The sequence below is a fragment of the Zophobas morio genome, unplaced genomic scaffold (genome assembly GCF_036711695.1).
Source record: "Zophobas morio isolate AGI-343-1 ecotype UQ-CSIRO unplaced genomic scaffold, CSIRO_AGI_Zmor_V1 ptg000004l, whole genome shotgun sequence".
Taxonomy (NCBI): domain Eukaryota; kingdom Metazoa; phylum Arthropoda; class Insecta; order Coleoptera; family Tenebrionidae; genus Zophobas; species Zophobas morio.
Genome location: NW_026972109.1, coordinates 3,324,675 through 3,340,743, shown reverse-complemented (window position 1 = coordinate 3,340,743; position 16,069 = coordinate 3,324,675). Strand labels below are relative to the sequence as shown.

The 16,069-nt window shown below is 30.1% G+C and overlaps 1 protein-coding gene across 3 annotated transcripts in view; it reads right to left on the bottom strand.

Moving 5' to 3' along the window:
* The window catches only part of LOC135137635 (protein sidekick), a 205,715-nt gene that overhangs the window by 24,700 nt on the left and 164,946 nt on the right, over nucleotides 1-16,069 (bottom strand). Inside the window, exons 8-10 of one of the 3 annotated variants that reach the window (XM_064067345.1) lie at nucleotides 14,114-14,240; nucleotides 13,728-14,029; nucleotides 7,705-7,905 (exon numbers count right to left, since the gene is read on the bottom strand). In XM_064067345.1, coding sequence (XP_063923415.1) covers nucleotides 7,705-7,905; nucleotides 13,728-14,029; nucleotides 14,114-14,240 — 630 coding nt within the window. The remainder of the gene's footprint in view (nucleotides 1-7,704; nucleotides 7,906-13,727; nucleotides 14,030-14,113; nucleotides 14,241-16,069) is intronic. The other 2 variants (XM_064067353.1, XM_064067363.1) reach the window with 2 other exon arrangements.

Below are 16,069 nucleotides of genomic sequence, written 5' to 3'. Positions count from 1 at the left end.
TTACGTATTGTTAAATAATTACACATGTTTACGAGTGTACACCTGTAATTTTTATATAGTACACTAGTAATTGTTTAAATTTAATTAATTAGCCGTAGCGTTAATTATGGTTTATCACACTAATTAATTATTTAGTTTTTATTTAAATTAAAAATTACAGTTCCCAGCAGATTGATTATAATAAAGTGTAATTATCTGTAGCTCGAAATTAATTAATTAATTCATACTTAATTGTAGGCGAAATATGATAAAATAACTTAATAAGCCACCTTTTAATTCTTCAGCACTTCAGCAATTAACGTATTGAATTCGAATTATATATATTTAAATTTGATTAATTATTAATTAATTAATTAAGATTCTACAAACTTAATTTCAGTCGGTAAGTAAGCAATAAATTGTGAATCAAGATTAATTAAAACAACTTTCTTCAGTTACACTTAATTACTAATTAATTCCACCACTTCCTTAAAATAAAATAAAATGTCTGACAAAGTGTGATAACTCATTTAGGTTTCGTACTAAAAATTGTTTTCAGTTATACAGAGTATTTCATTTATTTTTCCATACTTTTGGGCGTTTACAAGAAAACAAACTTATAGCTCGAAATTAATTAATTAATATGTACTTAATTTTGGGTGAAATATGATAAAGTATATCCAATTACTATTACATTAACCAAATTTTAATTTATTTGATATAATTTCAACTATTATTTATTGTAGTCAATTACAATTATTTTTCTTGACGATTACTTAATTAGTCTTAAGTGCACTTAAACATATAATGAATTTAACTGCATTAGTTATACATAAATATGATTAATTATTGTTAATTACACAGTTCCTTATCTACACTTAATTACGATGAATTACTAATTAATTACTCCAGTGTCGCCCTCAATGCATCTTCTGTTGAACGAACCACCACTATTATTACAATTAATTAGAGAGTTGCTGTAATTATTATTTACTACCACTAAATAATTGTGACCTAATTTATTTTAATTAATTATAATTGAGTTGCCAGGTATTAAATGTTATTTCAGGAACCATCAAAGTAAAAATGACAGCGGGCAAACAATGAAAACATTCTCCTGACAGTCGTAGAAAAAATATTAAATCTCATGTATAAGAAAGCGAACTTTTATGAGACGTTACAATGAGCACTTTGTAATTATTTCATGCTATTTTTAATTGAGATTTTATATTATTTTTGAACTAAAAATGAATAAAATCATGTCAACGGTCTTAAGAGATTTTTACGAACAGGAAAAAATTCATCTCCAGAGAAAAAATAACTTTATAAAAGTAAATGTTTCTAAAATGACCAGAATTAACACAATTATTATACAGTATATCCCAGAGAAATGATGATAAAATATTAAAAAGTAATAAATTAATACTTAATTTTACGCGAAATGTAATAAAGTGTATCCTATTATCATCACATTAGCCAAAATTTAGTTGATTTGATGTAATTTCATCCATTAGTATTATAGTGAATTACAATTGGTTTTGTCGGTAATTAATTAGTCTGAAGTGGGCTTCAACAATTAATGAATTTAACTTAATTAGTTATATTTAAACATGATGAATTATTGTCATTTATACCGCGAATCGTTGATTTTTAAATAATTACGCTTAATTACGGAACAGTTCTTTGTCTACCCTTAATTACGATGAATTACTAATTAATTACTCCAGTGTCGCCCTCAATGCATCTTCTGTTAAACGAGCCACCACTATTATTACAATTAATTAGAGAGTTGCTATAATTATTATTTACTACTACTTGTGACTTCATTTTTTTAAATTAATTATAACTGATTTGCCCAGGTATTAAATATTATTTCAGGAACCATCGCAGTAAAAATGACAGCGCGCAAACAATGAAAACATTCTCCTGACAGTCGTAGAAAAAATAATAAATCTGATGTATAAGAAAGCGAACTTTTACGAGACGTTACAATGAACACTTTGTAATTATTTCATGCTATTTTTAATTGAGATTTTATATTATTTTTGAACTAAAAATGAATAAAATCATGTCAACGGCCTTAAGAGATTTTTACGAACAGGAAAAAATTCATCTCCAGAGAAAAAATAACTTTATAAAAGTAAATGATTCTAAAATGACCAGAATTAACACAATTATTATACAGTATATCCCAGAGAAATGATGATAAAATATTAAAAAGTAATAAATTAATACTTAATTTTACGCGAAATGTAATAAAGTGCATCCTATTATCATCACATTAGCCAAATTTTAGTTGATTTGATGTAATTTCATTCATTATTATTATAGTGAATTACAATTAGTTTTGTCGGTAATTAATTAGTCTGAAGCGGACTTCAACAATTAATTCATTTAACTTAATTAGTTATACTTGAACATGATTAATTATTATGGTCAACTGTTCCGCGAATCGTTGATTTTTAAATAATTACGCTTAATTACGAAACAGTTCCTTATCTACACTTAATTACGATGAATTATTAATTAATTACTCCAGTGTCGCCCTCAATGCATCTTCTGTTAAACGGGCCACCACTATTATTACAATTAATTAGAGAGTTGCTAGCTATAATTATTTACTCCTACTAAATAATTGTGACTTCATTTATTTTAATTAATTATAATTGATTTGCCCAGGTATTAAATATTATTTCAGGAACCATCACAGTAAAAATGACAGCGGGCAAACAATGAAAACATTCTCCTGATAGTCGTAGAAAAAATATTAAATCTGATGTATAAGAAAGTGAACTTTTATGAGACATTACAATGAGCACTTTGTAATTATTTCATGCTATTTTTAATTGAGATTTTATATTATTTTTGAACTAAAAATGAATAAAATCATGTCAACGTTCTTAAGAGATTGTTACGAACAGGAAAAAATTCATCTCCAGAGAAAAAATAACTTTATAAAAGTAAATGATTCTAAAATGACCAAAATTAACACAATTTTTATACAGTATATCCCAGAGAAATGATGATAAAATATTAAAAATTAATAAATTAATACTTAATTTTACGTGAAATATAATAAAGTGCATCCTATTATCATCACATTAGCCAAAAGTTTAGTTGGTTTGATATAATTTCATCCATTATTATTATAGTGAATTATAATTAGTTTTGTCGGTAATTAATTAGTCTAAAGTGGACTTCAACAATTAATTAATTTAACTTAATTAGTTATATTTAAACATGATGAATTATTGTCATCTATACCGCGAATCGTTGATTTTTAAATAATTACGCTTAATTACGATGAATTACTAATTAATTACTCCAGTGTCGCCCTCAATGCATCTTCTGTTAAACGAGCCACCACTATTGTTACAATTAATTAGACAGTTGCTATAATTATTATTTACTACTACTAAATAATTGTGACCTAATTTATTTTAATTAATTGTAATTGAGTTGCCAGCTATTAAATATTATTTCAGGAACCATCACAGTAAAAATAACATCGGGCAAACAATGAAAACATTCTCCTGATAGTCGTAGAAAAAATATTAAATCTGATGTATAAGAAAGCGAACTTTTATGAGACGTTACAATGAGCACTTTGTAATTATTTCATGCTATTTTTAATTGAGATTTTATATTATTCTTGAACTAAAAATGAATAAAATCATGTCAACGGTCTTAAGAGATTTTTACGAACAGGAAAAAATTCATCTCCAGAGAAAAAATAACTTTTAAAATAAATGATTCTAAAATGACCAGAATTAACACAATTATTATACAGTATATCCCAGAGAAATGATGATAAAATATTAAAAAGTAATAAATTAATACTTAATTTTACGCGAAATGTAATAAAGTGCATCCTATTATTATCACATTAGCCAAATTTTAGTTGATTTGATGTAATTTCATCCATTATTATTATTGTGAATTACAATTAGTTTTGTCGATAATTAATTAGTCTGAAGTGGACTTCAACAATTAATGAATTTAACTGAATTAGTTATACATAAATATGATTAACAATTGTCAATTATACCGCGAATCGTCGATTTTTAAACAATTACGCTTAATTACGAAACAGTTCCTTATCTACTCTTAATTACGATGAATTACTAATTAATTACTCCAGTGTCGCCCTCAATGCATCTTCTGTTAAACGAACCACCATTATTATTGCAATTAATTAGATAGTTGCTATAATTATTATTTACTACTACGAAATAATTGTTACTTCATTTATTTTAATTAATTATAATGGATTTGACGAGGTATTAAATATTATTTCAGAAACCATCACAGCAAAAATAACAGCGGGCAAACAATGAAAACATTCTTCTGATAGTCGTAGAAAAAATATTAAATCTGATGTATAAGAAAGCGAACTTTTATGAAACGTTACAATGAACACTTTGTAATTATTTCATGCTATTTTTAATTGAGATTTTATATTATTTTTGAACTAAAAATGAATAAAATCATGTCAACGGTCTTAAGAGATTTTTACGAACTGGAAAAAATTCATCTCCAGAGAAAAAATAACTTTATAAAAGTAAATGAATCTAAAATGACCAAAATTAACACAATTATTATACAGTATGTAATAAATTAATACTTAATTTTAGGCGAAATATGATAAAGTACATGTTATTATGATCACATTAACCAAACTTTAATTAATTTGATGTAATTTCAACCATTATTTATTGTAGTCAATTACAATTACTTTTGTTGGCAATTAATTAGGATTAAGTGCACTACAACAATTAATCAATTTAACTTGAATTTGTCATACTTAAATATGATTAATAATTGTTAATTATACCGCGAATCCTTGATTTTAAATAATTACGTTTAATTACGACGGTATAAATTTAATTCCACTTGATAAAGTAACTGATAACAAGATTAATTAATTTCGAGGTATCAATAATTAATTAATGACTTCACTGTTCTATTTCAAGAACCGTCACAACTAAAATAACCACGGGCAAACAAGGAAAACTTTTTCTGACAGTCGTAGAAAAAATATTAAATCTGATTGAAGTAACAGAGTTTTCACGAGATGTTACAACGAGTACCTGGTAATTTTTTTATGGTGACATTAATTGAGGTTTTGTATTATTTTTGAATATATCAAAGGGCCTAAAAGTTTTTTACAAACACAAAAATTCATCTTCAAATAAAAATAATTTCGAATATGTTAAATGTTACTACAGAGAGTTCATTAATGATCGAGAACCACGTGACCAGTTAATTATTTGTAACTAATAAATCGATTGGCATTATTGATTAATGATCAATTATTTTTACTAAATTGTTATTGTTTATCTGCCATTAGTGTCATTTACGATCAGTAGCGTCCTTGTAGTAATAATTCCCATTCTCGTTCTGTTTTTAGTGTTTTCTAATTGTTTACTTACATACAAATCAGTTCTTTTCAGAACTAACTACTTGAAATTAACAACTGTGTGGTACGTAATCAAATTTGGTAAAATTTTACAAAACGCAGGCACTGTTCGATTTCACACAAACTGTTTGCACAAAACTCTTCTAGAGCACCCCCTGATCACGTTCCTCACCTTCAAATGTAGTGCCACAAAAAATTGTTAAATTTTGCATTCCTTCACTCTTTAATATCAGCCGTTGCTAATATAACCTAACTTTTTACAGTCACCAACGCGCGGATGCGCGGAAGGGTAATGTCTGAGTTTTAATAGACACACGGGTTCTTCGCGCCCACAGAAGGTTAGAAACGTGTTCAGGGGGTGCTGCAGAAGAGTTCTGTGGAAATGGTTTGTGCGAAGGCGAATGGTGCGTTGTGTGAAGTTTCACACCAAATGTCTATATAAAATTAAGTACGTTTACTTTGACATTTTCAGGAAAACTTGTTGTTTAACAATGGTTTTCACACCCGAACAGGATGCTTTCATTCTGATGGCTCACTTTCGAAGTGGAACCCGAAACCCAGACGGAACCTGGTCTTATTCACTGCAGTCGTGTATTGACCAATTTACGGAAGCCTTTCCAGATGCCAATGTTGGGTATCAAACATTTGCAAATCATAAGGGGGTCCTTGTTCATCGTTTTGAGACTAAAAATTGTATTTGCAAAGGAAAGACAACTGGCAGAAAAACTGTTTTGACTGAATAAGTTACAGAAGACATCCAGCATCGGTTAGAACAAAGTCCAAATAAATCTATACGAAAATTATCAGCACAGACAGGTAAAGATTGGTTGTCAGATTTTTTATTTTTTAAAGGCGTTAAATATTTTCATAAGAATTAAAGAGATTTTATGATACAGTTTAAAAGTTAAATTGTTGCAGGTCTTTCAGTCGGAAGTTGCCATAAAGCACTACATAAAGTTCTGCACATGCACCCGTATAAAGTTTCAGTCGTCCATGAATTACTTCCACCGGATTTTGAGCGAAGAATAAATTATTGCCAATGGTTTAATAACAATTTAAATGATGATGCCTTATTAGACTTAACATTTTTCACTGATGGGGCATGGTTTCATTTGAGTGGATACGTGAATAGTCAAAATTATAGAACGTGGGCTACTGAGAATCCTCATATTTTTGTAGAAACTAGTTTGCATCCAATAAAAGTTGGAGTTTGGGTAGCCATTTCAAGAAGAAGAATTATAGGACCGATTTTTTTTCACGATACGGTGAATGCTGAAAGATATCGCACTAATATTCTACAACCCTTTTTCGAACAACTGCATGATGACGAATGCCAGTATGGTTACTTTCAGCAAGACGGAGCGACGGCACATACAGCAGGAAGCACACTTCGTTTCTTGCAGGAAGTTTATGACGATTGAATTATAAGTCAAGGACTGTGGCCCCCAAGATCGCCAGATCTCACGGCGCCGGATTTTTTTTTGTTTGGTCATTTGAAGAACAATGTTTTCAAAAATAGGTTGCATACCATTGATGAGCTGCAACAAGCAATAACCCATAAAATTGAAAATATAACTCCTTACACTCTTCAACGAGTATTTGATAATATGAAAAGAAGAGTTAATATGTGTATTGCTAACGAAGGAAACCATTTTCAACATTTGTTGTAAATACCTAAATAAAAACAATTTATGAAATGCTTTATTTTTTTATTCTTAACTCCTTTGTGACGCCAATGAATTTAGGGACATTAATCTGCACTATTGCCAATTGTGTATGTTTGGTTGCATACATTTTTGATCACGTGGTTCTCGATCATTTATGAACTCTCTGTATAATGGTGACTATTAATGATTGAAGCAAATTTTTATGTTGGCAATTCTGAATTATCATAGTTCATAGTTGTCAATTTTGACATGGGCACGCTGAATAAACGTGTTGATTGGTTGGGACGATGACAGCTGTCATAAATGTCACTTTGACAACCATACAATTTTTATATTTTTATATTCATTTTCTACCGAACTAGCGCATCCATGAATTAATTCCTTCCTTACTGGTCATTCCCATCCCCAGAGAGTGGCCTACACAGAAACACACAGGAAGTATGTACATCAGACAGAGTCGACAGAAACAAAACTGAAGACATGCATAAAACATTGATCCCACCTTTAAATAGAAATTCATATGAGCTGCCTGCACGATAAAAATTAATACAACAAACAATGTACGTTTCAATTTTCAAAAACAGATAAAACTTATCGCTTATCCGACATCGATCAACAATTACAACAAACAATACCAACCTTCTTGCGGCAGCATGACTTGATTGCTGGGCTCGGACGGACTTCCTTCTCCCACACTATTGACTGCGCTCACACGGAACTGATACGCAGCGGCTGCTTTTAAATTTGTTAACAAAACCCATCTTTGATCTGCCGAAACGTTACTCAACTCCGTCACCCAGTTGAGCAAGGGATCTGGAATTGGGCCTAAAATCGGAGGAACTAATGGAACAAAATAAGTCTGCTTTTTATTAAGATCGGGTCGAACGACAACCGAGGCTCGATGAGCATGCACCAATCAGTATTTACACAAAATTTTACAATACCACCAGCCACATGCTCATGCTTAAACAATGTTTTTGTGTTATTGCCGATGTGGTCGAAGTCGTGCGGAAAGAGAATGGTTGTTCTTTTCGAACACGGCTCCGCCCGCCACGTCATTGTGTTTAATTAATATTCTATTTATTTTATTTGTTAGGGAGGTATTGTGTTTTTTTACGAACCTACTCTTTATGAACTAGTTGCGTAGCGCCGATCGGGATCTCGGAATAACACGCGATGAAGGCATGACCTTGCGAGGAGGTTGTTCATTCAGAGGCAATTCGGGACATAAATGAAATTTTAATACAAGGAGCGAGCAAAAACGAAACAATAGTAATTCGGTTATTTTACCTTTCTATATATAATCTCAAAAGGTGTCGACAGAAATATTGTATCCGAAAAGCGTAAATTGCAATTTTCATTTCAACGGCCAGTTTTTCTGACTGCACGAAAAAAATTGTAATTAGCATGTTTGGCCATGACCTGTCCACTTTAAAGCGTTTTTCAATTTAAATGGCATTTTTTTTTAACAAATCGAAACAAAACGGCAGGCAATTAATGTGTACTTTCATACTTGACCTTTCCGTGAACCAATTTAAAATTAAAAGCTTCATTTTTTCCAAACAATTGAATGATTTGCACGGACATTTTTGACGTTTGCACACCCATAACTAAACGTAATTTTAAAATTTTGAAAATAATTTTCTAACAATTCACTAGAGTTACATAGCCTACCTTCGTCCAAAAACATCCTGATCGGTATACAATTTTAATTGCCTCTGAATGATTTTTTTTAAATTCAGTTATGTTGGTAAGTATAAAGTGAGATTTATAAACTTGATGCCGACATTTTAGATATGGTTTTAAGTTTCTTGTTGTCGAAATAAGTCCACACATGTAAAGCAAATAGGGCAAAATGTAAGCCCCGCCCACCCACCCTGTCTCAATTGTGATGACTTTTTTTATGCGTCGTGAGCCAAGAAGGCGGAGCTTAACTGCAAAATCCTTATTTCTCTACGAGAAATTAAAAATAAGTTTTTGAGTATCATTCGTTGTCAGATCGAGGGGAGCAGCCTAATTGCAAAATATTTCCTTACAAATTAAAAATTATAATTTGTTGTAAAGAAATAAGTATTTTGTCGTTAAGCTCCGCCCCCTAGGTTCACGGTGAAAAAAAAAATCTTCACAATGTAGACAGGGTGGGTGGGTGGGCTCACATTTTGCCTTTCTCTTTTAATATGTGTAGACTTCTTTTCACAACATGAAACTTAACACATGTTTAAAATGAAAAATTTGTATAAGGAAATTTCGATTTTGCCCCATAATTACAAAATCCATATTTTCTTTTAAAATGTACCATTTTAACCATGTTTTATGTTTCTTGTTGTGAAAATATGGCTAGCTATGTTAAGAAAAAAGAAAAGGAAAATATAAGCCCCGCCCACCCGCCCTATCTCAATTCTCATGATTTTTTCTTATTGGTCGTATGCCGAGGGGAGGAGTTTAATTATAAAATCCTAATTTTTTTACGAAAAATTACCATGTGAAGTATGTTCTTAAGTAATCGTGTTATACAAAGAAAACTAAATGTATTAATTGAGAAAGAAAATACAAAAGAGAAGCCCCACCCATCCGTATCGAATCTCAGTTGTGATGAATTTTTCATTCGTTGTCAGACTGAGGGGCGGAGCGTAATTGTAAAATCGATATTTCTCAATTTAATTGTAAAAAATCCTATTATTTCTCTACAAGAAATTAAGTCAAAACTGTAAATTAAAAATTGAAGAAACGAAACACTGAAAAATCAGAAAATTAAAAAAAACTGTATAAACAAAAAATTTAAAATTGGGAAATTGTAAAATCGAAAAATTAGAAAACTGTAAAAATGAAAATTGAAACATTATAAAAACGAAAATTGAAAAAAATAGGGATATTGTAAAATCGAAAACGAAATACATATTGCAAATCAAGAATTTGAAGAAACAAAAATTGAAAAATGGAAGAAGTGACAAACTAGGAAATTGTAAGAACGAAAATTGAGAAATAGAAAAATTGGAAATGAAAAAATTGAAAAAACGAAAAACTCAAATCAAGAAATTGAAGAAACACAATTGAGAAATCGGAAGAATGAAAAATTAGAAAATTGTAAATAAAAACTAAAACATAGAAAAACTGTAAAAACGAAAAGTTGTAAAACCAAAAATTTTAAAATGATAAATTGTAGAATCAAAAAATTGCAAACCAAGAAATTGAAGAAACGAAAAATTCAAAAAAATGAAAAATCAGAAACCTGTAAAAACGAAAATTTGAAAAGACCAAAAATTTTAAAATCGAGAAATTGTAAAATTGAAAAAATGAAAAATCAGACAATTGTAAAAACGAAAATTGGAAAATAAAAAAACTGTAAAAACAAAAAGTTGAAAAAACCAAAAATTTTAAAATCAAAAAACTGTAAAATCAAAATAATTCAAATCAAGAAATTGAAGAAACGAAAATTTGAAAAAGTGAAAAATCAGAAAATTTTAAAAACGAAAAGTTGAAAATTTTAAAAATTTTAAAATTCGGAAATTGTATAAGGAAAAATGAAAAACAGAGAAACTGGAAAACCCAAAGTTTGAAAAAACAAATTTTAAAATCGATAAATTGTAAAATCAAAAAATTGAAGAAACGAAAAATTTAAAGTGAAAAATTAGAAACTTGTAAACACAAAATTTGAAAAGACCAATAATTTTAAAATCCGGAAATTGTAAAATCGAAAAATTACAAATAAAAGAATTGAAAAAACGAAAAATTGAAAAAAATCAAAAATTTTAAAATAGGGAAATTGTAAAATCGAAAACAAAATACTGCAAATCAAGAAATTGAAGAAACAAAAAATTGAAAAATGGAAAAGTGAAAAACCAGGAAATTGTAAAAATGAAAATTGAGAAATAGAAGAATTGGAAAGGAAGACATTGAAAAAACGAAAAATTGCAAATGAAAAAGTTGAAGGAACACACAACTGAAAAATCGGAATAGTGAAAAATCAGGAAATTGTAAATGAAAGCTGAAAAACAGAAAAATTGTAAACACGAAAAATTGAAAAAAAATTTTTAAATCGGAAAATTGTAAGACTGAAAAATTGCAAATCAAGAAACTGAAGAAACGAAAAATTGAAAAATCAAAAAGGTGAAATATTATACAATTGTAAAAGGAAAAATAAAAAATAGAAACATGGTAAAAAAAAGTTTGAAAAAACCAAAAATATTAAAATCGATAAATTATAGCATAAAAAAATTGCAAATCAAAAAATTGAAAAATAGAAAAATTATAAAAACGAAAAATTGAAAAAAAACAAAAATTTTAAAATAGGGAAATTTTAAAAACGAAAACGAAATATTGCAAATCAAGAACACACAACTGAAAAATGGGAATAGTGAAAAATCAGGAAATTGTAAATGAAAGCTGAAAAACAGAAACATTGTAAACACGAAAAATTGAAAAAAAATAAATAAAATCGGAAAATTGAAAAAAAAAATTAAAATCGGAAAATTGTAAGACTGAAAAACTGCAAATCAAGAAACTGAAGAAACGAAAAATTAAAAAATCGAAAAAATAAAATATGTATTATACAATTGTAAAAGGAAGAATAAAAAACAGAAATGGTAAAAAGAAAAAGTTGAAAAACAATTGAAAGCAAAAATGAGAGAATTTGTAAAAATGAAAATCGAAAATTTTAAAATAGGGAAATTGTAAAATCAAAAATAAAATATTACAAATTAACAAATTGAAGAAACAAGAAATTGAAAAATGGAAAAAGGGACAAACCAGAAAATTGTAAAAATGAAAATTGAAAAATAGAAAAATTGTAAAATCGAAAACGAAATATTGCATATCCAGAAATTGAAGGAACACACAACTGCAAAATGGGAATAGTGAAAAATCAGGAAATTGTAAATGAAAGAAAATTTTAAAACAGAAACATTGTAAACACGAAAAATTGAAAAAAAATAAATAAAATCGGAAAATTGTAAGATTGAAAAATTGCAAATCAAGAAACTGAAGAATGGAAAAATTGATAAATCGAAAAAGTGAAATATTATACAATTGTAAAAGGAAGAAGAAAAAACAGAAACATGGTAAAAACAAAAAGTTGAAAAAAACAAAAATTTTAAATAGATAAATTGCAGAACAAAAACTAGAAGAAACGAAAAATTAAAATAATTGAAATCTTGTATAAACAGAAGAATTGAAAAACAATTGGAAAAGTGAAAAATTAGAGAATTGTAAAAATGAACATTGAAAAATAGAAACATTATAAAAACGAAAAATTGAAAAAATCAAAAATTTTAAAATAGGGAAATTGTAAAATCGAAAACGAAATATTGCAAATCAAGAAATTGAAGAAACAAAAAATTGAAAAATGGGCAAAGTGATAAACCAGGAACTTGTAAACATTGAAAGTGAAAAAATAGAATCTTGTAAAAGAGAAAAAAATTTAAAATCGGGAAATTGTAAAATCGAAAAATTGGATATCAAGAAATTGAAAAACCTAAAAATTGTAAAATCGAAAACGACATATTGCAAATTAAAAAATTGAAGAAATGAAAAATTGAAAAATGGAAAAAGTAAAAAACTAAAAATTATTAAAATGAAAATTGAGAAATAAAAGTTTAATTATAAAATCCTTATTTTTCCACGAGAAATTACCATGTGAAATATGTAGTTAAGTAATCGTGTTTACAAAGAAAATCAAAAGAGAAGCCCCACCCACCCGTCTCGATCTCAATCGTATTGAAGTTTTCATTCGTTGTCAGACCAAGGGGCGGAGCATAATTGCAAAATGGATATTTCCCTATACAAATTTACAATTTTAAACATGTTTTAAGTTTCTTGTTGTGAAAAGATAACACACATACTAAGAAAAAAAGCAAAATCTAAGCCCCGCCCACCCGCCCTATCACAATTCTGATGAGATTTTCATTCGTTGTCAGATCAAGGGACGAATAGCAATAAATCTTATTGATTTAAACGTCCAGAACTATCTTGATGGCAGCTATTTAAAATATGAGTGTTTCGGTGAACAGGTGACTAAATTCAAATTTTGATAGGGATAGTGAGGTCCATTAAGATTAATTAATTAACTAAATTAATTAATCTTAATGGACCTCACTATCCCTATCAAGATTTGATTTTAGTGTAATTAGAGCTGTTAACCAGAAAAATGTTCACCCTATATTTCAAGGGATTTTCTTTCAAGTTGGCAGCACTGCACACTACCGCAATTTGATTGGTTGAAAACCCAACGTCAACGACGAACAACAACGTCAGCGGCAAGTTTATAAATCGCCCGTAAGTGACACAAAATAGTTAAATGCGGTGTTGGTGGATCTTTTTTAGTTACAACACAAAAACCAATTTAATAGTTTTATTTGATAGATAAGTGTTAGTTTTTGGAAAAAATAATCTAGGACATTACGTTAAACGCTGAATAATTCGCCCTACGCAACTAATTACTTTTAATTAACTTAAAAATTCAAACGTCTAAAAATTCATTATTCCACGACTACTTTGTAAATACATGCATTAGTAATAAAAAATAACCTTCACAAAAAAATTCCATAACCAAGCAAGACCCATAACAAGAGCAGTAAAGCACATGAGCCATTTATGTACTACGCCACCAAAATGATTTCATAACACAAAAACATAGTTCATGAGAGATAATAAAAAACCCTACATACCAAGTTCGGGCACCTCTCGTTTCTGTATAATAAATTGTTTTATAGGGCTGTTTCCATCAAATCCAGGTATCCAACTAACATTGACGGCCCTCTGTGACGCAATATCTAACCTTTCAGCTTTAACATTAGTCGGGGCGTATGGTAGTTCGATAACGCTCAATTTAGCCGATCTCGTTTCGTTACCACCAGGTGATTTAATTGAGCATGTGTAAAACCCAACATCCGCGGCCCTCACCGCCTGGATTTCCAAAGTTCCGTCTTTCAAGATGCTTATTCTCTGGCTGGACTTGGGGTTCATCAATCTGGACAAACAAAAGTTGGGTAAGATTAGGTTTCTAACTAATGACTTGCGATATGCAGTCAACCCTTGAAAAATCACTACTTACTGCTTGTTTTTGTACCAATGTAAGTCGAACTTGACCGCCGGGTCTGAAGATATTTTACACTGTAGAGTCGCCGTGTGGCCCAGCAAGACCCGAGTATCAACCGGGGGCTGTATTATTTGGGTCCGAACTGCAATAAAACGCACGAACGGTCACATAAAGCACGGAGTTCGTGAGAAAAGAGGAATTTTCGGAGGCAGACCGTTCAAAAACAAGCGGGATTTAGAAAGTAATGTACAGTAGAACTCGCTTGGAGCGAGGGTTTCATAATTCTGCAGAAATATCATGAAAATCGTGACAAATATCAATTGTCTGTCAATTTTGAATGATCCCGCGTTACGAAATCAGGAACACCAATCCACACAACAATGTTTTAAAAAAGTCCACTAAAGCATTGTTGTGTTACTCGAAAAACACCCCAGTTTCATAAAACCTTATTTTAGAGCACGAATACCAAAATTTTGGGGATTTTAGTCGTGGTTGGTACGACAAATGTCAGATTGTAACATTGAAGTTTAAATTTTCGCAATAATAAATAAATTATCAGTTATAATATATTAAGTGCATCGCAATGTTATCGATAATTTTGAGCAACAATAACTCGAATGCTTGTTGCATTGAAAACGCACGAGTGCTTTAGCACGAGTGCATTTTTCTTAGGCAACAAGCATGAGAGATTATTGTTGTTCAAAATTATCGATTTCATTGTGATGCACGCAATATATTCAACAGATTATTGCAAGAACAAACATTTTAAAAATAATTTTATAATGATTTACGAAGTAGTTTGGTGTGCGATACTATGGCGACGCAAGTAAATAAGAACAGCCATTTTGCAAAATTTGTGTGGGTTTAAAAAACCATGTCCAATTTTCGTTTTGGTCGTAACACGCCAAAAGAAATTGATGATTCTATTACAAACATTACGCCGCTAAATACGAAGAACTCACGAAATTCAATCTGGAGGCAATTTGAGAAGTTTTGCGGTGAACGCAAATATGTTTTTGATGGAAACACTTCCACGGAAAAACTAGCATTCATCCTCAAAGATTGGGGGTACAATATGAAAAAAGTCGATGGTAATGACTACAAAGAAGCAGTAATAAAAACGATGTGGAATGTAACGGCAAAGCAGTTGCAAGAACTGTATTTCAATAAATTTGGTATAAAGTTTGATCCTTTTGTTGACCTGGAATTCAAGGGTAGTAGAAATGCACGCGACGCAAAACGCCGGAACCTACAAATACAACCGGAAAAACGCAAAACTAGTTCCTCAATTTTGACTCTAGAAGAATACAACAAGATTCTAAAGATTTATAACGAAGACACGCCAGATGGTTTACAGAAAATGTTTTTTTATGTGGCTGGATTAGAATTAGCTTGGAGGGGATGTGAAGGTGTTAACGTTACTATCAAACATTTTAAGGAAGAAAGTGATAATTGTGGTTTGCCTACGGGGCGAATAGAATACAATTGTATTTTTTCCAAAACAGCTCAAGGAGGTAGCCATAAATTAACAGACAGCAAATGGCTTGCAACAAACACCACAGATCCTAGAATTTGCCCTGTTAGGTAATTAAATACTGTTTCAAATACAAAATAATAATTATTTTATTATTTAAGGCTCTACAAAAAAATGCTGAGCAAGAGAGGTAAACATATAACCACCGATCGTTTATTTTTAACGCCAAATCCTGCATGGAGAGAACCTAGTTCTGTAGGATGGTTCAAAAATTCACCCGTTGGAAGGAATGAAATGGGGAAATGGACAAGAACCGCCGCAGAAGAAATAGGCATCGACATAAAGAAAAAGAAGATTAGTAATCATTCATTACGGTCAACTGCAGTGTCGCAACTTGCAAAAGCGGGAGTCGGTGAAGAACAGCTTATAAAGATTACCGGTCATGCCAATACTTTCTCCATCAAACCATACCTTCAGCTCGATGGAGATCATCATTA